This window comes from Hyperolius riggenbachi, chromosome 1 (genome assembly GCF_040937935.1).
Source record: "Hyperolius riggenbachi isolate aHypRig1 chromosome 1, aHypRig1.pri, whole genome shotgun sequence".
Taxonomy (NCBI): domain Eukaryota; kingdom Metazoa; phylum Chordata; class Amphibia; order Anura; family Hyperoliidae; genus Hyperolius; species Hyperolius riggenbachi.
In genome coordinates, this window is record NC_090646.1 from 495157839 (window position 1) to 495179901 (window position 22063).

General features: G+C 45.1%; 1 protein-coding gene across 1 annotated transcript; it reads left to right on the top strand.

Moving 5' to 3' along the window:
• Positions 1-503: 503 nt before the first annotated feature.
• On the top strand, positions 504-19349 carry LOC137523097 (catechol O-methyltransferase-like). Its single transcript, XM_068243316.1, has 5 exons — positions 504-569; positions 7579-7750; positions 10557-10750; positions 12099-12230; positions 18629-19349. The coding sequence occupies exons 2-5, from the start codon at positions 7612-7614 to the stop codon at positions 18806-18808; spliced, it is 645 nt and encodes a 214-aa protein (XP_068099417.1). The 5' UTR covers positions 504-569; positions 7579-7611; the 3' UTR covers positions 18809-19349.
• The last annotated feature ends 2714 nt before the right edge of the window (positions 19350-22063 follow it).

Sequence of the window (22063 nt, forward strand, 5' to 3'; positions counted from 1 at the left end):
GAAACACATTTACATGGTTGCCTTTGTTCAAAATAAATGTCTAATAAAAAATAAAAACAGAGGCATGTTGTGCACAAAGGAACAATTGGTTATTTCCATTAATGGTTGAAAACCTGCTAACCAAACAAATCAGATTGATGGGATCCATCTGTTTTTTTGGATCGATCCCTTCATTCTAATCAAATTGGTTATTGGATGTTTGGCCATTAATAGGCAAGACCAATCATTTACAATCATGGTGATGAAAACGATCAATCGTGCAGTGGATTGTATCATTAATGGAAACCTTAAAATAGAATGACTGTAACATATTGTGCTTCACACCTATTTGCTTCTAAATCCTGCTCCCCATGTAGAGAGTCCCTGGGGGCGCACATATCTGTAGTCTCTGCCAGGAATATATAATGAGTTGGGTTACTTAATCCGCTCTTGAAAAGCATTGGCCAATTCAAAACAAGAAAAAAAAAAAAAAAAGAAAGAAAGAAAAAGGAACAGAAAAAAAACCCCAGTGATTTGATATTAGATTTACTTACTGACTGAGACCCGAAGAGTTCACACACATCTGCACAGTGAGTAAATCTTTTTACTTTTTCATTTGAAACACATCATTAACATGCAGCTGTGTAACAGCTCAGGTACAAGAACAGCAGCATGTGAAGAGACATAACCGTTTCAAAGCAATAACTGACTTATAAAAAAAGCTTTTCTTATCAAACAAAAATGTATTAGAGCACTAAAAGATATACAGAATTATGATCAGAGGCGAAGAGGTGGAGTAAATGAGAGCAATATAATCTAACTGTATCTGGGGGGATGGACAGCATTCTGGTTAAAGACCCCATGTTTAAACCTGGAGACTAGGATTCAAATCCTGGCTGCAGCCAGTTACCTATTCAGCAAGGAGTCCTTGGGCAAGACTCACAAACCCTCCATTGTGGCTGCATCTCTCAAGTGTCTTGAGTCCGACAGGAGAAAATGCATACAAATGTTAACATTATTATCTGAGCTCGTACTGTATAATATATCTGTATTTCAGCGACTTTCCTGGCTATTCAGCAAACACAGCTGAACCTGAAACAAGCGCTCGTATGTCACAGTCACACTTGCAAATATGTTACTCTTGCGAAAACATGTTATGCCAGCAGGCACAGACTTGCTAGTTCATATTTGAGTGAATCAATGCAGTAATATCACTGAGCTACAATTATGAAAGAGGATTTCAGAAGTAAGTATCAAGGTTCTCAAGAGAATAGCACTATATGCATTATTTTGCAATATGTGTATTACTGTATGTTTGCTTAAACTGGTCCATAGAACTATAGAAAAAAAATCATTATGAAAATATAATTGTGAATGTGGAGATCAGTGAAGTCTTAAATATTTTTTTCTCCTGTTGAGGCCCGGTTCACACTTGCGGTGGCCCTCCGGAATCGCCGTGCCGGAGCCGCACCGCCTGCAGAACGGACGGAACGGACGCACGGCATAGCAATTAAAGCCTATGCGTCCGTTCACATGGGTCCGTTCTGCAGAACCGGAGCCGGACCGGATCCGGGCCGGATCCGGACTCCGGCCTCCGTTCCAACATGCGCTATTTTTTCATCCGGCCCCTCCGGCAGCCGTATCCGGGGCGGAGCCGGACTGCACCATCCGGCCAATACAAACCAATGGGAACCGGAGGCCGCACAACACACTGGCTGAGAAATCCGGATGTTCTACCCCACTTCCTATGCGGATTGTTGCGGCGATATTGGCTGGGGACACGTGGGCAAGCATTTTGGAGTGGAGCAGCACAGCTGGATCCGGATCCGGAGATGTTGGCAGCATGTCGCAGGTGGAGGTGAGTGCTAAACAGCAGAGGGCCTGATTCCACAGGTCCCCCTTCTGCTGACCTCCCAGACCCCAACATTTTTTTTTTTTTTTACGTGACTTTGCCAAACGGATCCGGATCGCATCCTGATTACCACCTGATGCAACCTGACCGGATCCGGATCGGATCCGGATCAGAACCGTACGGTTCCGATCCGGATCCGGTCCGGATCCGGTCAGGTCATCCGGTCCGTTTGGCAAACAACCGCTAATGTGAACCGGGCCTGAGGATTTAGGCTCTACCAAGGGTACGTTATTAGAAATGTTTGTTTTGCTATTTTGCAAAGGATAAAAACAATGTTCATCAATCATCATACAAAAGAGAGGACTCCCCATTCAACATATACAGGCTACATATATAAGCTTTTTTATTAATAGTAAGTCTGTTTGCCCCACTTCCTACAGCAGGGCTGCCCAACAGGTCGATGGCTATCTACTGGTAGATCGCGACCACCTGCAGAGTAGATCGCGGCCAGCCACGCCTTGTCACATTCTGAAGCCGTGCAGCCACAGCTGTCAGATTTTGCTGCCATAGCAGTATTAGTGAGGAGAGGGGAGGCGCAGCTGAAGGGGAGGCGTGGCTGAAATGGAAAGAGGAGCAAACGAGTATACAGCAACTGCTCCCCTCCAGGCTGCGAGACAGCGTCTCCTCCCCTCTAGGCTGCCTGTGATGAGACATTACAGAGTCCCCCCCCCCCCACACGGAGAGTCGAGACACTAGGGGCCATATGCAATTCACTATTTCTCCTGACTTTTCTCCTAGGTGATATTTTCACAACTTGTCATAAGATGCATTTTAAGTCACCAGCAAGCAAGAAAATGCTCAAAATAAAATTGACAGTACTTTTTCATCAACTTTTGGGTACTTTTTCAAATGTAAAATGCTGAAAATTTAGTTTAAAGAGCTGATGAAAATCATCTCCCAGGAGATAAGTCAGGTGAAAAAATGAATTGCATATGGGCCTGTGTGGGTGTTGGGGGGGGGGGGGGGGGAGTAGATCTCCTGGGCTCTGCAATTTTTAAAGTAGCTCGCGAACCGAAAAAGTTTGGGCACTCCTGTCCTACAGGATCTCACAATATAGGGGCTGAGGGATTTAGTCAGACACTCTTGTGTCATTCTCCCCTTGACCTCTATACAAACAACCCACTCTTTTCCCCAGGATTCAAGAACCCAGCCTCATCCTCCTGGCGGTCTCAAACAAACCTCATTAGAATCCAGGATTTTTTGAGTAGCAGATCATTATGGGAATGGTCCAAAGTATGAGAAAGTATGATGTACCCTCAGCTGATCTTGAGCAAGTGGAGGAGCAATATGGGACACGGAGGATAGGGAAAGGACTGGGACAAATGGGTTGCATGTTGTAACAAGATATCTAGATGTGTAAGTAATCTACATTCTGTTAAATCTGCATGTAAAGTTATGACTCATCGGTACCTAGTTCCCTCCAGGTGGCCAATAGGATGGTACTAATATTAGTGTGGTCTGGGTCCTGTGGGGGCCCAATGAAGGACATCTCTGGTGGGTTTGCTCACTGATCATGTTTTATTGTTAGTTGTCTGTTTACTGTTTAATTTTTTAGAGCGTGCCTCAGGCCTCACCACTGGGCAGCTGAGGATCATGGGACTTGTCCTCGAATTAGGTAGCTGCTAACCATACAACTACTTAGGGCCTGACCTATACCGAAGCAGAACCTGATGAAGATGCACAATGTTTTTTAATTACATGGTGTTTAGTGGCATGATATTTTTAATGATACTTGCCTCTGGGCTAGCACTTCCATAGAGGCGAACTGGGCGATTGCCCAGGGCCCCTCAGTGTCAGCTGACAGGCCCACCCCCCTAAGTGTCCTTCCATCACTCGCGCCTCTTCTCTGTAACCCAGCAGCAAGTTACGTACATGCTGCCAGGTCATAAAGTAGAGTCACCCATTAGGATGAAAACAGAAGGACAGAGACTGAACAAGGAGCATACTGGACAGACAGGTGTGTTTGCCCCACTGCGAGTACTTTCTAGGAGCCCCTGGGGACCACTATTCACCTCGGGGGAGACCTGGGGGATCCAGCTCTGGAATACAATACTATCTAGGGGAGGGGTCAGGAACAAAGGGGCCACTTGATGCTGTGCCCACATACCGTTTTTTCCCCCCTCATACTCCCAGTCTGGTTGTCTTGGCCATCAGTCCAGAGGGAGATGAGAGTTGCAATCCCTACAATAAAATATAATCCCTCCTATGGTCGACCTGATCCTTATGGGAGTTAGGAGTAACATCCTGAAAAACTGGATCAGCAAAGTTTCGCTAAATAAGAAGAGGTAATTCAATCATTATTTTTGCTTTCTAGAAGCTCTAAATATGTGCTAATCCGCAAAAACTAACTGAACTTAATTTAGATTCAAACGGGGCAAATTCTTAGTTTTCTTAAAAAACATGGATGGACATGTGATTGATTCCTAGGTCGAAATGACCTAAAATACTTGTATTTTTCCTCCTTTGTTTCTCCTTTTTTCTCTCTGCTCGTTTGCTTCTTTTTTTTCCCTTTAAATGTAGGTTTGCCTTCTTTCCTTCTCTCTTCACACTCTCTTTGCCTTCCTCCTATTGGAACGCTTACCTTGATGAATTGTTGGGTTTAACTTTCTCTCTTTTTTTTTGTTTGTTTTGTTGGTTTTTGTACTTTTTTTTGCTTATTTTTTGCATTACTGGAATTTTCAGCTGATCAGTTGTGTCTGTTACCCTAAATAAGTTTACCAGCGAAATCCTGTTGGGTCAAGGAGCTTCTGATCTAAAAAAAAAACCACAACAACAAAAAAGAGACAGTACTTACTTTTGTCTGAAGATGAAGGTGGTAGTTCAGGCCACTAATTTGCAGTTGGTGCTGGGTGGCTGGCAGATGGAAAGACTGAACTTCCCCACAAGTGTGCAGTTCAGCTTCCCATGTAAAACAGGCCCATAAATGATTGGCTTTCAGCAGATTCAAACAATTGACTAAGCTGTGTTCACACTATATGCACTGCCGCCTTTATGTTGGTGCCAAAACAGTTGTATGAGCGCTGCTTTGTAAAGCATCTCTGGATAACATGTGCGATAATGTGCATGTTGCATATTATTTTCCATAGCATGAAGAGAAGTCTTACTCACCATAAGTAAAGTGTGTAATGCATGGCATATAATGTATTGTGCTGCTCATCCTACAGTAAGACTATACGCATGTTATTCTGCTTAAACTGTACCCGAGGTGAATTCAAGGGGGACATATGAGATACAGAGGCATGTTCCCTGCTCTATGCCGTGCCTCTTTGTCCCCTCCGCGATGTTCAGCCACCCCACCCGCTCCATGCTGCGACCGTCTGATATTGCCGACGTGTAGCTTGTCGGCAATCTCGAGAGGAAGGGGTGTTCCTTGTAGGAGAGGCACTCCTGCAAATTGCGCACTTTGGGCTTTAGAAACGCCCCCCTCCTCTTAATGGCCCTTCAGTGTTGTATCCTACCCCTTTGCCGCCTATCACCCGCCCATACAGAGCTCTGTATGCAGGGACATGACCCCTGATGCCTGAAAGTGAAACTAAGCCATTTAAGCCTTCAGGAGCAGCAGGGAGCGGCGGTGATGGTATTTTTTTTTTACAAAATAATGTTGGCTTAGGTTCTTTTTAACACGGTTCAGTGAATAGTAATAGTAATAACACACAGTGTGAACTTAGCTTAAATCTGCCTGAAATCTTCTGTTGTAATTAAGATTAACCAATAGCTTCAGAATAACTTGGATGTGGTCGATTGAAAATGTGATGAGATACTTTGGAAAATTTTGATCAGATCTGTACTACACTGAGGTGATGAGTCATACCTGACGAAACTAGTAGGGCGGAGCCTCATCACGGAAGGAGACGTTGGAACTCGAGTCGGTTTTATGTGATATGCGCATTTTTACTTTGGATCCTGTAAGTGTGATTTTAAAGCGTGTTTTATTGAAATAAACGGTGTTGCACCATAGAAGCGTTCTGTTTGAGTTTAAGGTGCTGGCAGAGTGGAGGAGAAGTGTCTGGAGAACACTGGCCTAAGAAAGCGTGATTGCTGGTCCTGTGTGGTCAGCCACATTTGCTGGTAAGAGGCTGGTGTGCATAAAGTGCATGCGGAGGAGCATAAGGCGGTGGGTCACAAGCGGTGATAGTGAGTGCGGTGAACACTGGGTGTTATTCAAAGATAACTAGCATACTGCACTATACAAGCTTATCTTTTTACATGTACGCATGGGACACCACTGAAGATTACAGGAGGCTGGAGAAGGTATACTGGCTGGGCCACATGCACTGTATGCCAACTGTTGTAATTGGCACTGAAATCTGGTGAGCATATTGGTTTTTTCCTTTTGGGAATGCTGTTACTGAAGATTCCTTTCTGATCTGGCCGGATACAAGCTCTGTTATTAGGACTTATGCACAAGGACTTGAATTATTTGTGATGCTGGTGTTCTGTCTGTTTGTGAGAACTAGGATTTTGGTGTAGGGGATGCTGAAATACCTGGGATTCTTGTTTATGGGGTATAGGTCCTAACTCTGGAATACTGGGACCCTGTGTGGGGCATCTAGCACCCTGAAAGAGATCTGTTGAGCGCACATAATCTTTAATATAATTTTGTCTAAAAGAGGGTATACACCCCTCAATTCATTGTAGCGCCCCAGAAATACATAAGGTGTAGAGGTTGGGAATAAGAAATTTACCAGATTGATAAGGAGGGAGGAGCGCACTATTTCTAATTTATCTAACTACACTGAGGTTGTTTACTAGGGTAGCAAAATTTTATTGATGCGGAGTAGCATACAATTCCATTCAAAATTGCATTGATCTTAGAGGTAGGATTTGAAATAAAAGTTATCATTTTAGTAATCAATTTTACTGATTGGTTGAATTTGGTTTGAAATGAAAGCATTTAAGGTCACCTTAATGAACCGCTATGACGAAAAACTAACACTGAAAGTGAACCTAAACCGTTAAGAAAAAGAGTTTCACTTACCTGGGGCTTCCACCAGCTGTCCTGTGCCGGTCCTCAACGATCCTCTGGTCCCCTGATCCTCTTTTGGACGGTTTAGGTTTACTTTATAATATACTAGTAGACCTAAGCCCATTTAAAAACGGGCTCTAGGTCTTTCTCACCACCACCGCCAAGCGCACATCCCGCCGCGTGCATGTGGGCAACAGCACGCAACCGCCCGCTGCCCTCCACCCACACCCCCTGGCCCCGTCCTTCTCCTGTCCCAATGGCTACACATGCACAGTAGCCAAAACACACGGGACAGGGACAGGAGGATGAAGCAGGGACAGTTAGGGTTTTATTACATAGGATATGGAGACATACCTACTACGTACTAAAATGTACCATTGGCCTTGTTTCCATTTTCACTCTGCATGCAACGTCCGTGGCCATTGTAACGCACAGCACTGCATGGCATCACGATTGCCCTAGATGCGTTTGCGATCCCATTAATTTGGGCTTCTTTCACATATATCACGTTGTGTGTAAATATGCTGTAAGTAGGATGCAAAGTGATTAAGATTAGTATCAGCATTTCATAATATGCACTTACTGAAAGTATACTATAGTTTTTCCGTAATATACATTTATTCCAAGATATGTCTTGGTTGTACTTTTGCAGCCACACAGGTGCAACACTATGTGATATGAACTAGCAATGTACTCAATGATCTCTGTGTTCTGTCTCTAGGCATTACAGCTGAACTGAAGCTTTGCAGCACTGATGACTGGAAGCAGAGAGCAGAGGATACTGGAGCATGTGCAGCAGAATGCAATACGAGGAGACCCTCAGAGTGTGCTGGATCATATAGATAAATACTGCAGGGAGAAGGAATGGGCCATGAATGTAGGAGATGATAAAGGTAATAATGCAACTGATGAATCTTTGTTCTAATACGGTTACAGGAGGTCCAATAGCTACCATACCTAATTTTAGTCTTACTTTTTCCTTTTTTTTAAAGCAGACCTGAACAGGGGCGTAACTAGAAGACAACGGGCCCCACTGCAAAATTTGAGTGCCAAACCCCCCGGGGCCCACTCAGGGCCATTTTTGGAAGGCAGGAGGGGGTGCAGCATGAGGGGAGAGCTTTGCACATCGGCAGGGGGGGGACCTCTCTCATCTCGGGCTCTCCCCTCTGCGCTCCCCTCCTGCATCTATAACTGGCAACGGGCAGCGGCAGTTCTACATTCCTCCATTTACCGACGGAGGTTCCGATCTGTAAGGGCTTCACATAACTTCCTGTTTTAACAGGAAGTAGCGTTAAGCCCTTACAGATCGGAAACCTCTGGCGATGAATGGAGGTGTGTAGAGCAGCTGCCGCTGCTGCCAGTAATAGATGCAGGAGGGGAGCGCAGAGGGGGGAGCCCGAGGGGAGGGGGGAATGTCCCCCCTACCCGCCGATGTGCAAATCTCTCCCCTCATGCTGCGACCCCTCCCGCCCCCAAAACAGCCCTGAGCGCCCCCCCTCCCCCATGGGTGCAGGGGCTGCTTCCCCTATTGTTACGCCCCTGGATCTTAACTTAGAACCTCTCTGTTCTAAAAGATACAGTGGGATGCGAAAGTTTGGGCAACCTTGTTAATCGTCCTGATTTTCCTGTATAAATTGTTGTCTGTTACGATAAAAAATGTCAGTTAAATACTTCATATAGGAGACATACACAGTGATATTTGAGAAGTGAAATGGAGTTTATTGGATTTACAGAAAGTGTGTAATAATTGTTTAAATAAAATTAGGCAGGTGTAATTTTATTGATTCGAAAACCTGTAGAACTACTTATTGGAACTCAATTTGGCTTGGTAAGCTCAGTGACCCTGACCTTCATACACAGGTTAATCCAATTATGAGAAAGAGTATTTAAAGGGGTCAATTGTAAGTCTCCCTCCTCTTGTAATTTTCTCTAAAGAGTAGCATAATGGGGGTCTCAAAACAACTCTCCAATGACCTGAAGACAAAGATTGTTCACCATGATGGTTTAGGGGAAGGATACAGAACGCTGTCTCAGAGATTTCAGCTGTCTGTTTCCACAGTTAGGAACATATTGAGCAAATGGAAGACCACAGGCTCAGTTCAAGTTAAGGCTCAAAGTGGCAGAACAAGAAAAATCTCGAATAGACAGAAGCAACAAATGGTAAGAACAGTCAAAGTCAACCCACAGACCAGTACCAAAGACCTACAACATCATCTTGCTGCAGATAGAGTCACTTTGCATCGTTCAACCATTCGGTGCACTTTACACAAGGAGATGCTGTATGCGAGAGTGATGCAGAGGAAGCCCACAGCACAAACAGAGCCGCTTGAGGTATGCTAAAGCACAGAGTATTTGGAGTATTTGGGCATAACAAGGGGCGTAATGCATAGAGGAAAAAGAACACAGCATTCCAAGAAAAACACCTGCTACCTACAGTAATACATGGTGGTGGTTCCATCATGCTGAGGGGCTGTGTGACCAGTACAGGGACTGGGAATCTTGTCAAAGTTGAGGTACGCATGGATTACACTTAGTATCATTAGATTCTGGAGACCAATGTCCAGGAATCAGTGAAAAAGCTGAAGCTGCGCCGGGGCTGGATCTTTCAACAAGACATCGACCCTAAACACTGCTCAAAATCCACTAAGGCATTCATGCAGAGGAACAAGTACAACGTTCTGAAATGGCAATCTCAGTCCCCAGACCTGAATATAATTGAAAATCTATGCTGTGAGTTAAAGAGAGCTGTCCATGCTCGGAAGCCATCAAACCTGAATGAACTAGAGATGTTTTGTAAAGAGGAATGGTCCAAAATACCTTTCTATGTTACAGCTGATACAAATCCAACAATAAATCTGCAGTTTTCTACTTCCAGCTTTCATGGAAGCAGACATATTGTTAACATCCTGTGCTTTCAAATTAACATCTTACGATCGATTATTCATTTGAACGATCTGAAATGATTGATTGGGAGTGGGACCACTAATGGACAGAAATCTAATACTAAGACTGGATTGATCAACCAAGCAACTTGATGTGCAGATATAATGTTCCAACAATAGTGAAGGTATAATGCTCCAACAATAGATGTGCAAATATAATGTTCCATTAGCCCTTTGTCAAGTACAAATGTCACCCATGCAGCTGAGGTGCAGTGTCTGCTCGCTTTGGGACTGACACAGCTTTTTGGACACTTTCTGGATGGCCATCTCTTCCATCTAGGAACAGTGATTTTTTTCCCATTCCAATTGTATTGACTGTATATATTTTGTGCTTGAGAAAGGGCTTGTGGAGGCCCGAAATGGTCTCTAGTGGAGGCCCGAAATGGTTCCATTGCATTATTAATTTATGATTGTTGGACATTTTCTGAATTAAATAAAAAAGGCATGAGTTTTCCATGTGTTTTGGAAAATAAAAAATAATAATTTGAAAATGAATTTTTCCACTTTATTAATAGTAATATTTATGATAAATACAAATGGAAATCTAAGAAAAAAACGATAAAAACGCCAATGAAAAACGCAAATAGCAGAAAACTGATGCTTTTCTGAATGGACAAGTGTGGGTCACACTTTAATCAAATAAAATTAATTGTAGTAAAACAATAAAATTCATTATATTCTCTTGAGTCAAACTGCTTTAAATATAACACAGCTTCAGCTTGTTTATATTATTCCATGTTTATTTTTTCCTATATAGGCTTAATCCTGGATAGTATAGTCAAGGAGACCAATCCGAATGTAGTGCTGGAATTGGGCACATACTGTGGTTACTCAGCTGTCCGGATAGCACGCCTCTTAAAGCCGAAAGCAAGTTTCTTTACTATAGAGTTTAACCCCGCACATGCTGCTGTAGCTAAACAGATTATCGAGTTTGCTGGACTTAAAGAAAAGGTATTTATTTTACTTAAGTCTTTTAGATTGTGTGCTTCATTTAAGTGGTTCTCAACTTTTCTGTAAAAAATGATGATATATTATATTGCAGTGCTGTACTCTTCACTGTTATTACATGTGCCCTTATAATAATCTAAAATTACCAGAAAGCTTTAATTTCATCCCTTTGTCACTATAGAGAGAGTACGCTGTTCAGCATATAAACTATTCCCAAAATCCCACCTTCCTCCATAAATAAGCTGAACGTGAATTCATCTGGTTCCCTTTTCCCATGACAATTTTAAGCCCTTTTCATCCCTTTCACACTAGAGCGGTGCTGTGTTTTTTCCGCACCCCACCACAGGTAAATGAAAGTCTATGGGGACTTTCATACCGATGCAGTACGGAGCGTTGCGATGGAAGTGATGTTTTCGCCGCATCCCCGACACTAGAAAAACTTTACGTTACCGTGCAGTTCTCCTGGGATGTACAGCGGACTGGAAATCATCTAAGTCTATGGCAATGCAAATGTGTGTAAACCCACCACAAGTTTTATGCGTCGCGTATGCACAGTAGAGTATATTGAGCGTCACTTCCTGCTTGGCCAGCTGCCAGACGGGGATTACCGCGTACTAACGTAGTAATCCCCAAAGGCCTGTTTTAGCGGTGCGGCCCTAGGCACCGCTCCCGCCGATCCCCAGTGTAAAACTGGCCTAAGGGCTAGTTGATAATGCATCAATAGTTTTGCAGAATAATTTTGCATGTCAAATCACTGTCCATACAATTCTATGGGCCTGTTCACATCTCTGCATTGTAAATCATCACATTATTCGAACTCGCTGCATGCAGGCTTTGAATTAACGTCTATATCCAGTCTCCATTGCAGTTCACATTATAATGCATGAGTTATGCAACACACTCCTGTGAATCCAGCTTAAAAATCATTCAGTCAGGCAGGGTTCTCACATGTGGTAATCACACGTGGTTACTCCGCATACAGAATCGCACCAGATTTGTTAATCAATGTGCTGGTTCACTTTTACTGCATTTCCTGCATGCGACAAAAACATTGTCCAGCTTACAGCCTAATATTGCAGTCCGCGTGCAATTTCAATTGCCCACAGTTATATGAATTTTAAAAAGAAAAAAAAAATCTCCATGGACCAATTGAGAACCCCCCCCTCACTCTAATTTACCTTTTTTTTCCCACCATTTGCTTCAAATAATTTTTTCAGTAACTGGGTTTTCACAAAATTTTTCTCATTTTGTATTAATTTTAGCAAATAAACTGACAATCCTCTCATCCATATCAAGCAGTAGACAATAAGCTTATATTACTTTGCTAGTAATCCTTTCAACTGCTTTTCAGGTACAAATATTAGAAGGCGACACACATGATATCATTCCTCAACTGAAGAAGAAATATAAAGTGGACACTCTGGATTTTATATTTATAGATCATTGGAAGGACAAGTATGCACCGGATACAAAACTTCTGGAGGTAATGTGAATCCAGTACATTCTCATATTTTCTAAAGAAAAGTATACATTGTTTTCCTCATTGTGGTTTACAGTAAAGTAAACCTGTGGGTTTTTAAATGCAAAAATAACATACTCACCTCAGGAGAGGTAGACCCAGAGGCTTCCTCTGTGAGGCTTTTCCAGCACTGAGACCCCCGAAGCTCCTGGGCACACGGCCTGACTATGCCTGTGTAGTAGCATGGACCCGTTTGAATGGCTTGTGCATGAACAAAGTACGGACCCACTCAAGCTTCGGCAGAAAAAGCTGAGCTCGATCGGGTCTGTGCTACTGCACATGGGCGAGCCATCGACAGGGGCTTGTTGACGTCTTTCAGGGGAAGCAGTGCTGATACGACCCAGTGGAGGAAGACGAGAGAAGCCTCTGGATCACCCAGAAACGTACCTGTAAAGTCTTGAATAGCATCTCTTAGAATACCTTCAAACAGTAGAATACCTCCTTAGAATATCTTCAAACAGTTTACACACATCTGGGCCAGGTGCCCTATATATCTTGATTTTAGATGAGTGTGCCATCACACCTTCCTTAGTTAGGCAACAGGGCTGCTCAAATCTGGATCCAGGAGACATCCGGATAGTTCTATCCGGATATCTCCCAGTTACCTGTGCGGGGTGGGCGGGGGGGTCAACCTTACCTGTCTGACGTCTTCTGCAGTCCGTCCCTTGGCGCCTCCCATGATGCGGTCCAAGCGGCGGTCACGTGATTACAAACACTTCCTCCTTCCGGGTTGAAGGAGGAAGTGTTTGTAATCACATGAAGCGCGTGGCGGACGAAGAAGACGTCAGACAGGTAAGATTGGCGCACCCCGCACAGGTTTACTGGGAGATATCCGGATAGCAACTATCCGGGTATCTCCTGGATCCAGATTTGAGCAGCACTGTTAGGCAATTCACGGTGAATGAGATAGAGTGGAAACAACACAGAGTGATATTATGGAACAAGGGCATCATCTTGGTAAAGAGAGATGGAAAGCATGCAATAAAATTTCAGCTTAAGCTTGGTCTTCTATAATTAAGTTCCCTGACTGATTTTTTTTAAGAGCCCTATATTCTCAATATTCTCAGCCTTCTTCATTTTTTCATTTATACATTTGTAAAACTTTTTGGGATTTAACTTTATATCACTAGCCACTTCTTTTTAGGCTTCCAGTTCTGCAAGTCTGATGACTTTTTTACAATGTTTGTTAAACACCTTATATCAGTGCTGTCCAACTTCACGGGCATGGAGGGCCATTTTTTTTTCAGACCCCATGGCGGAGGGCCGAAGGCTCTTGCTAAAGCCGCAACCCCCACCCCCCCCAGAAAAAAATGCAATTAAAGGACAATTAGATTGGCAGCACTTTCCACAAAATGCAATTTAAGATTTTGGTGAAGTTGCGTGGCGTACACGGTGCGCCAAAAACCATGGGGGTCCCGCTGCAAGTAGAGCGGCGCACCGCGCCGAAAAATGGCTGTGGCCATGGACCAGAATGTAGATGTGGCCACGGGTGGAGACAAATTTACATGAACTTAGCAATGTGGGACATTAGATTAGGACAGTGGTGGCGAACCTTTTGGAGGCCGAGTGCCCAAACTGCAACCCAAAAGTCACTTATCTATCGCTAAGTGGCAACAGCAATTTAAACTACATACAAACTTTTCAACTCATACATGAACATTATGGAAAATCCAAGGTTTAATGCTATTGTCTCATGATGATGATTCAGCTTTTCCATAGTCTCGCAGTTTGCAATCATGTGACCCCCAACAAGACAAATTCAGCAATCATGAGGCCCCCAACAAGACAAATTCAGCAATCATGAGGCCCCCAACAAGACAAATTCAGCAATCATGAGGCCCCCAACAAGACAAAATCAGCAATCTTGAGGCCCCCAACAAGACAAAATCAGCAATCTTGAGGCCCCCAACAAGACAAATTCAGCAATCGTGATGCCCCCCCACAAATCATGAGGCCCCCAACAAGACAAATTCAGCAATCATGAGGCCCCCAACACAACAAATTCAGCAGTCATGAGGCACATAAATAGAGAGCATTTCACATAAATAGGCAGAAGATAGTGACAGGTGCCCCCCCCCAGTAAGTGACAGGTGTCCCCCCAGTTAGAGAGTGACAGGTGCCCCCCAGTAAGAGAGTGACAGGTGCCCCCCAGTAAGAGAGTGACAGGTGCCCCCCAGTAAGAGAGTGACAGGTGCCCCCAAGTTAGAGAGTGACAGGTGCCCCCCAAGTTAGAGAGTGACAGGTGCCCCCCAAGATAGAGTGACAGGTGCCCCCCCAGTTAGATAGTGACAGGTGCCCCCCAAGTTAGAGTGACAGGTGCCCCCCAAATTAGAGTGACAGGTGCCCCCCCCAGTTAGATAGTGACAGGTGCCCCCCAAGTTAGAGTGACAGGTGCCCCCCAAATTAGAGTGACAGGTGCCCCCCCAGTTAGATAGTGGCAGGTGCCCCCAAGTTAGATAGTGACAGGTGCCCCCCAGTAAGAGAGTGACAGGTTCCCCCCAGTAAGAGAGTGACAGGTTCCCCCCAGTAAGAGAGTGACAGGTGCCCCCCAGTAAGAGAGTGACAGGTGCCCCCCAGTGAGAGTGACAGGTGCCCCCCAGTGAGAGTGACAGGTTTTCCCCCAGTGAGAGTGACAGGTGCCCCCCAGTGAGAGTAACAGGTGCCCCCCAGTGAGAGTGACAGGTGCCCCCCAGTGAGAGTGACAGGTACCCCCCAGTGAGAGTGACAGGTGCCCCCCAGTGAGAGTGACAGGTACCCCCCAGTGAGAGTGACAGGTGTTCCCCCAGTGAGAGTGACAGGTGCCCCCCAGTGAGAGTGACAGGTGCCCCCCAGTGAGAGTGACAGGTGCCCCCCAGTGAGAGTGACAGGTGTCCCCCAGTGAGAGTGACAGGTGCCCCCCAGTGAGAGTGACAGGTGTTCCCCCAGTGAGAGTGACAGGTGCCCCCCAGTGAGAGTGACAGGTGTTCCCACAGTGAGAGTGACAGGTGCCCCCCAGTGAGAGTGACAGGTGTTCCCCCAGTGAGAGTGACGGGTGCCCCCCAGTGAGAGTGACAGGTGTTCCCCCAGTGAGAGTGACAGGTGTTCCCCCAGTGAGAGTGACAGGTGTTCCCACAGTGAGAGTGACAGGTGCCCCCCAGTGAGAGTGACAGGTGTTCCCCCAGTGAGAGTGACAGGTGCCCCCCAGTGAGAGTGACAGGTGTTCCCCCAGTGAGAGTGACAGGTGTTCCCCCAGTGAGAGTGACAGGTGCCCCCCAGTGAGAGTGACAGATGTTCCCCCAGTGAGAGTGATAGGTGCCCCCCAGTGAGAGTGACAGGTGCCCCCCAAGTGAGAGTGACAGGTGCTCCCCAGTGAGAGTGACAGGTGTTCCCCCATTGCCTCGCCCGTTACCTCTCTCCTGTGCCCCGCTGCCGCTGCCTCACAGCTCACTAGCTCAGACCTCACAGATCGCGGCGACTGAAAAGCAGAGCGCGCGGGTGTTCTGATTTCACTTCCGCATGTGACGTACTCCGTGCGGGTGTTATGCGCGCACTCTGCTTGTTTCAGTCGCCGCGATCTGTGAGGTCTGAGCTAGTGAGCTGTGAGGCAGTGGCAGCGGGGACACAGGAGAGGCCACACAAGAGGGAGCAGGCATGGCGCCCATAGCGCACGCCATGCCTGCATCCCGGGGAGAGGAGCGGGCCGCAACAGGAGGCCTGGCGGGCCGGATGCGGCCCGGGGGCCGCCAGTTGGACAGCGCTGCCTTATATGATTTTACTGCAGATGCAGCCCCCTCCTGTCCAAGATCTAAGGGCCCGTTTCCACCACACGAGGTGCGATGCGGCTACATAGACGTGCCACACCAAAGCTGTACTAAAACCATCCATTGTGTACTGGTTATGCTGAGAGATCAGAGAATCTGCAGCATGCCGGACACGCTCAGGGCGATTTCCCCACTAGCCACCCGCAAAGGTCGCAGCTATCTATAGAGAGCTCAGGCAGCTACATTGCTTGGCCACACCACTGAGTTAAACACCTCTTGGAGGATTCAATAATGTTCCAAAGTTATGGATATTCTACAATGGCCCTCTGTACCCTAATTCTCACATGAAACGTCCCCTATCTATGCCTAACACTCACCACCCCACTTATTCCTAACACTAAGCACTCCCACTCACCGCTATTTCACACCGGAGTTTGGCCAAATGCCGGTGAACTGTACTTACTTATTTTAATATAGGCACCTATGGAGATGCCCACATCTCTCAGGTGCCTCTGTTAATAAAATTGTCTGTTTTTGGTATAACATTCTCATATAAAGTTTGTGGTAAGGTGCAATATACATTTGGTGAAGCCTTGGTGTCCTGAGGAGGCGTGACTACACGCGAAACAGCTGTTGACACAGGCAGCTTGTAACTCGTTGCTTTTGTATACCGTGCTTTAATAAACTACCTCTGCATTGGAGTGCCGGAGTCTGCTTCATTCATCAATACATTTGGTGAAGGGTATATTCAACAGGGCTGGCTAAAATCAGGCCTGGCTCTATCCTGTCAGCCACAGTGGTGCCATTATGGAAAATGGTTTTGATTCTGTGCCCTGCAACCACTGCTGGGGTTCCAGGACCTCTCTCTTCCCCTCACAGGACACTTTCAGGGGATTATGCAGATTTACATACACATCCAGGATTCCATGGAAGAACTCTTGGCCACAGTTCGCCTGGTCTGTGTAGCATCCATCTCTGACACATGAGTCCTTCTATTCCCCACCTTCACACTAGGACTTAGTAATTATCTAGTTGAAAACTGGAGATGTTGTTCAGGAGAGTAGGATGCTGCACACACCAGCGAACAGCGGCCAAGAGTTCAGCAATGGACAGCTGCATATAGTCCAAAGTGCCACTACAGCCACTCATCTGCCCTCTTCCTTTTACATCAGCCCACACTGAGCCGCTCTAGCACAGCAGCAGTGCTGGCATCCCACTTCAGCCATCAGTTCTGAAACCCCTAAACCTGACACCACTGGCCATCAGTCATGCTACCCACCAATCTGCCCCCCCCCCCCCATTTCAGCCAGCAGCATCCCTCAGCAGTGGCGTAGCTAAGGAGCTCTGGGCCCCAGTGCAAGTTTTACACTGGGCCCCCAAGCACTCTATACATAACAAGTGATACGGCGCACCAAAACCTGCCAAGGACAACCACAGTGACAGAGCTGCAAGAAGAGGATGGGTAACAGTTTGTTAAAAATCACTACTATTCAAAGCATCTGTAGAAGTGATTCTTACCAGTAAAGGACCAAATAAAGAGCTAATACTGCGGTTGAGAGTGGCCCCTTGGGGCCCCTCTGGCCCAAGGGCCCTGATGCAGTCGCAACCTCTGCACCCCCTATTGCTACGCCACTGTCCCTCCGTTATGTTTTGTATGCATTACACCTGTGGTAATTGTGGTTTTGTTTTTAGGATATGTCTGCTTTATTATGCATTTTTTGGAGGCTATGCCTGCTTAATTATTTAAGTACACAAACCTTCCTAACGATCTATTTTATTTAGGAGAACTTGCTTGAAGTCAGGCCACTTCCGGTTCTGGCTAGGCATTTTGTGAAGTGGCCGGCTACTGTGGCGAACACACGAATATAGCTTACATTTTTAGACTTTGGCTAGCCAGAACGCAAAATGGCTGGATCCAACCGGGTCAAGTGCTGAAGAGTGGCAGCAAGCAAAGCCAGATTGTGGAGATCACTGCTGAGATGTAGTCCCAAAGAGGCTGCAAGTGAGGACAATGGGGAGGAACAGAGCATAGAGGTGATGACATTGAAAGGAAACAGGACAAAGTGAAAACTGAGCTGACACAGAGAGCAGAAGGGGTGGGGGAGACAGAGTGAAGGAGTGGAGAGAGAGAAGGAATGCAGTGCCCGCTACAGGATAGCATTTCTTTGGGACTTGGCCAGCCAAGTTCTGACATTTTGTATTCTAGCCTGCCAAAGTCCAAAAAATAAATCATTATTTGTGTGCTGGCTAGTGACTACATAAGTCGGCCACTTCACAAATTGGCTGGCCAGAGCCCGAATCGGCCAACTTCAGATTCTGGGCGTAACATATCTCCAACATTGCCCGTCACATTTTGTGGTATCCAGCTCCACTTACTCAGAGGACCAAGGTCAAAAAAATAGTTACCATCTCACTTTTAAATTCAAACAAAAATATATCAGCAATCAGTGCTAAAAACAACTCCAATCAGGTCCATCCAAAGCATGTTAATTCACATGATTCATTGTGTAAACAAATACATGTATCATTTAAAAACTGTTTATTCCAGTCACTTCTGTGTTATAGAAGATCTAGTCAATAACCTACTTACTTTGGTCTAATTAGCCTTTTTTATGTCTACAGGAGTGTAACTTACTAAAAAAGGGCTCTGTCATCCTCGCTGATAATATCGTTGTTCCAGGTAATCCGGAATTCTTGGAATATGTTCGAACCTGCGGACGCTATGAGTGCACAAATTATCTCTCAAAATTGGGGTACATGAATGAAGTGGATGCCCTGGAGAAGGCCATGTTTAAAGGGTAGATGGACTGAAGTCTATAACACCTCTAAGAGAATGTGAACTTAATGGTGCCCATACACTTAACAAATGTTTCGTCTATTTCTGGAAGATTTGATCATTTGATTGAATTTGCTATAAATCGATGCCTTAACACACATGCTGATCCAATTCATTACTAAATCGATTTTCAGCCAAAATAATTTGAATTGGTCAGGTGTACCGAGCGGAAGATATCGATCAGCGGTGGATGGGGAGCAGCAGCAGATCGATGGCCTATAGCATTCCACTGTATTAAAGAGTGCAATGCTGTTGTTTGATAGGTTTTGAATACATTTTAAGCTGAAATCTATTGAAAATCTATTTGCAGTGTCTGATTTGATCAGATTGATCTCTCTCCGATTAGATCCTGATCTCAAAGGGATCTTTCTTTTGGCTACATCGAGTAGTGTATGGCTAGCATAAGAGTTGTTTAAAGCGTCCAGGAACTATTTTGTGATCATTGGTTATATTCTTTTTCTTTTTTTTTTTTGGGGTGCTAAATCTTGAATAAATATACTTGATGTACCACAGTGTTTATTAATTGTTGCAATCAATGGTGAGGGATCCATTCAAATCTTTTTTGCACTACAATTCTGAACATTGCAAACACTGTGAGTGAGGGAGTCTGCATTTACAGATTGAGAGTCTAAATAAATATATATAAAAGTGTTGTATTGTGTTAGTCACTGGTAGAAGCAGGGAAATATAAGGAATAATACATTTCATGTAGATTACAGTTCCAAGCTTTGAATACAGTTGAAATCTTCCCAATAGGAATGGAGATTCTGATTCCATGTCTGCTACAAAGATCTGAACTGTCTGGACAGCTTGTTATTGCAATCTACTCAGCCAGTAATCAATATTGTTTAAAGGGGAAATGAAGTAAGAGGTATACAGAGGCTGCCATATTTATTTCCTTTTAATCAATGCATGTTGCTTGGTAGCCCTGCTGGTCTATTTCTCTGCAGTAGTATCTGAATAACACCAGAAACAAGCATGCAGCTAGTCTTGTCAGATCTGACTTTAAAGTCTGAAACACCTGATCTGCTGCATGCTTGTTCAGGGGCTATGGCTAATAGTATTAGAAGCAGAGGATCAGCAGGGCTGCCAGGCAACTGGTATTGATTAAAAGGAAATAAATATGACAGCCTCCGTATACCTCTTACTTCAGTTCCCCTTTAACCTTAAAAATTCACTAAGGAGAGAATCTACAGTTTTTGTTTTTTGGAGGGAAAAAAACAATATTACTGCCTAAGGTCAATGGCTTAGCAATAGGGAGTGCAGAGGTAGCAACTGCATCGGGACCCTTGGGCTAGAGGGGCCCAAGGGGTCCACCCCTCAAACACAGTATTAGCTTTTTATTGGTCCTGTGCTGATAATATTTGTTTCTATAGTTGATTTGAACAGTAGTGATCATTAACACACAGTTTCCCATCTCCTTCTTGCACCTGACACTGTGGTTGGCCTTGATTGGTTTTGGTGTGTTGTATCAACTGTTATCTATAGCATGCTTTTGGGGGTCCCAATGCTAAACTTGCACTGGGGCTCACGGCTTGTTAGCTACGCCACTGCCTACGGCAGGCCCCGATTTACGTCATGGGAGCCTATAGGCACAGATGTCACGGCACCCTAGACCTCACCCTCCATGAGCCTACAAGCCCTCAGCGAACCGCACTGCAAGTGTGCTGGCTGGCTCAGGAGTCACTTCTCCCTTACTTCCCTTGCCCATCATAGGTAGCTACGGGTGCCCCTTAGTATTAGGTAGCCAGAAGTACCTTTATTATTATGTAGCTAGAGGTGCCCCCAAGTATTAGGTAGCTAGAGGGGCCCGCTGGCTGGGTGAGTAACCTCTCATTTGCACTTTCATCAGGACTCTGCATGTGTAAGGTAGGAGGGAGGCGCTCAGGAAGAGGAGTGAGCCGCCTTTCCATTATCAGGGGGCTGTAGGCACGTGCCTACAGTGCCTTATGGTAAATCCGGCCCTGGCCTAAGGTCTAAGGGTCTTGCAACTCCTAGTGACTCTTTGCGAATAAATTTCAACACCTCTGTGTTAAGATGATATACAGTTATATATACACACATATATATAAGACAGCTGAGTGGTGGGCTCTGGGTGCCCAGACACCCCTAATTTTTAAATATCAATAAAGAGGCCCCTTTGGCCATGGGAAGCCATGCCCACCAACCACAGGAAGCTCCACCCACTACCATGGGAAGTTCCGACCCCAATCGGGACCGTTTGAAGTGAAGAGGTGGTGTCATGTCAATTTTTACTTCCCCTCAGAATCATGTGCTGCTCTAAGGAGGGGGCAGCTCATCAGTTGTAGCTAATATATGCAATATTTTCTATTACAGTAGTCTAGACTTGAAATAATCAGGGCATGTACAAGTTAATTGGTTGTGTCCTGGATGGGAAAGTACCTGTGGAGTGTGAAAGGTTGAAGAGCTCAGGGCAGGTATGATGAAAAAGGAAACATAAGTACTAAGGTGAGAGGAAATAGGAAAAGGTGCAGGTAGTGTGACATAATTAGAGATGAGTAAGTATGTTCAGTTTGTTGAGAGAAGACTGATAAAGAAGAAGTGAGGCTTGGAGTATGTATTTAAAGCAGTAGGATCAGCCATACTATGCCAGGGGGGGAAAAAAACACATATATAAGTAGATAAATATTTGATCTACTTACATAACACATGTATTGTACTGTCCACGTTTTGATTTCAGTGAATGTTATCTAGTAAATGAAGAGATTTTTGTTCTTGGTGGGGGCCATGTCTTTTGCCCACAGTTTAGGCTAAAAGCTGATGTCATTTCTGCCCTTTACTTTTTTATTTTCTCCTCCAATCGCTGAGTCACCTCTGCCTTGCTTGTAAACACAAGTAAGCAGGGGATCGTGTTTCAGATAAGCAGCTAGGCAGGGAAATAAAGAGAAGAGAAGGAATATAGTATAGAACCCCCAGCATGCAACTTTTTGGCACTGACTACTTTATTGCCATGATGGTTCCCAGATGCTTTAAACATATATGGGTTATCATAACAAATGTCCATGCCTCTCTCTCTGCCCTTGCCTGTCTCTGGTTGGCTGCCAGCGGACATGTGGCCGTGTGTGGGGCATGGCTCAGGTGGCATCCGGTCAAGGGAAACACCATTTTTAGCTGGTGTCTCAAGATGAGCTGGAGTCCCTGTCCTGTTGATGCTGGTGTTTTATCGGTGAAACTGGTAGAGAAAACGGGCTGAATGCCGG

Coding starts and splice junctions, on each gene's coding strand:
- LOC137523097 (XM_068243316.1), top strand. CDS start 7,612: ATGACTGGAAGCAGAGAGCAGAGGATACTGGAGCATGTGCAGCAGAAT. Junction 10,751..12,098: donor TTGCTGGACTTAAAGAAAAG/GTATTTATTTTA, acceptor ACTGCTTTTCAG/GTACAAATATTAGAAGGCGA. Junction 12,231..18,628: donor CGGATACAAAACTTCTGGAG/GTAATGTGAATC, acceptor TTATGTCTACAG/GAGTGTAACTTACTAAAAAA.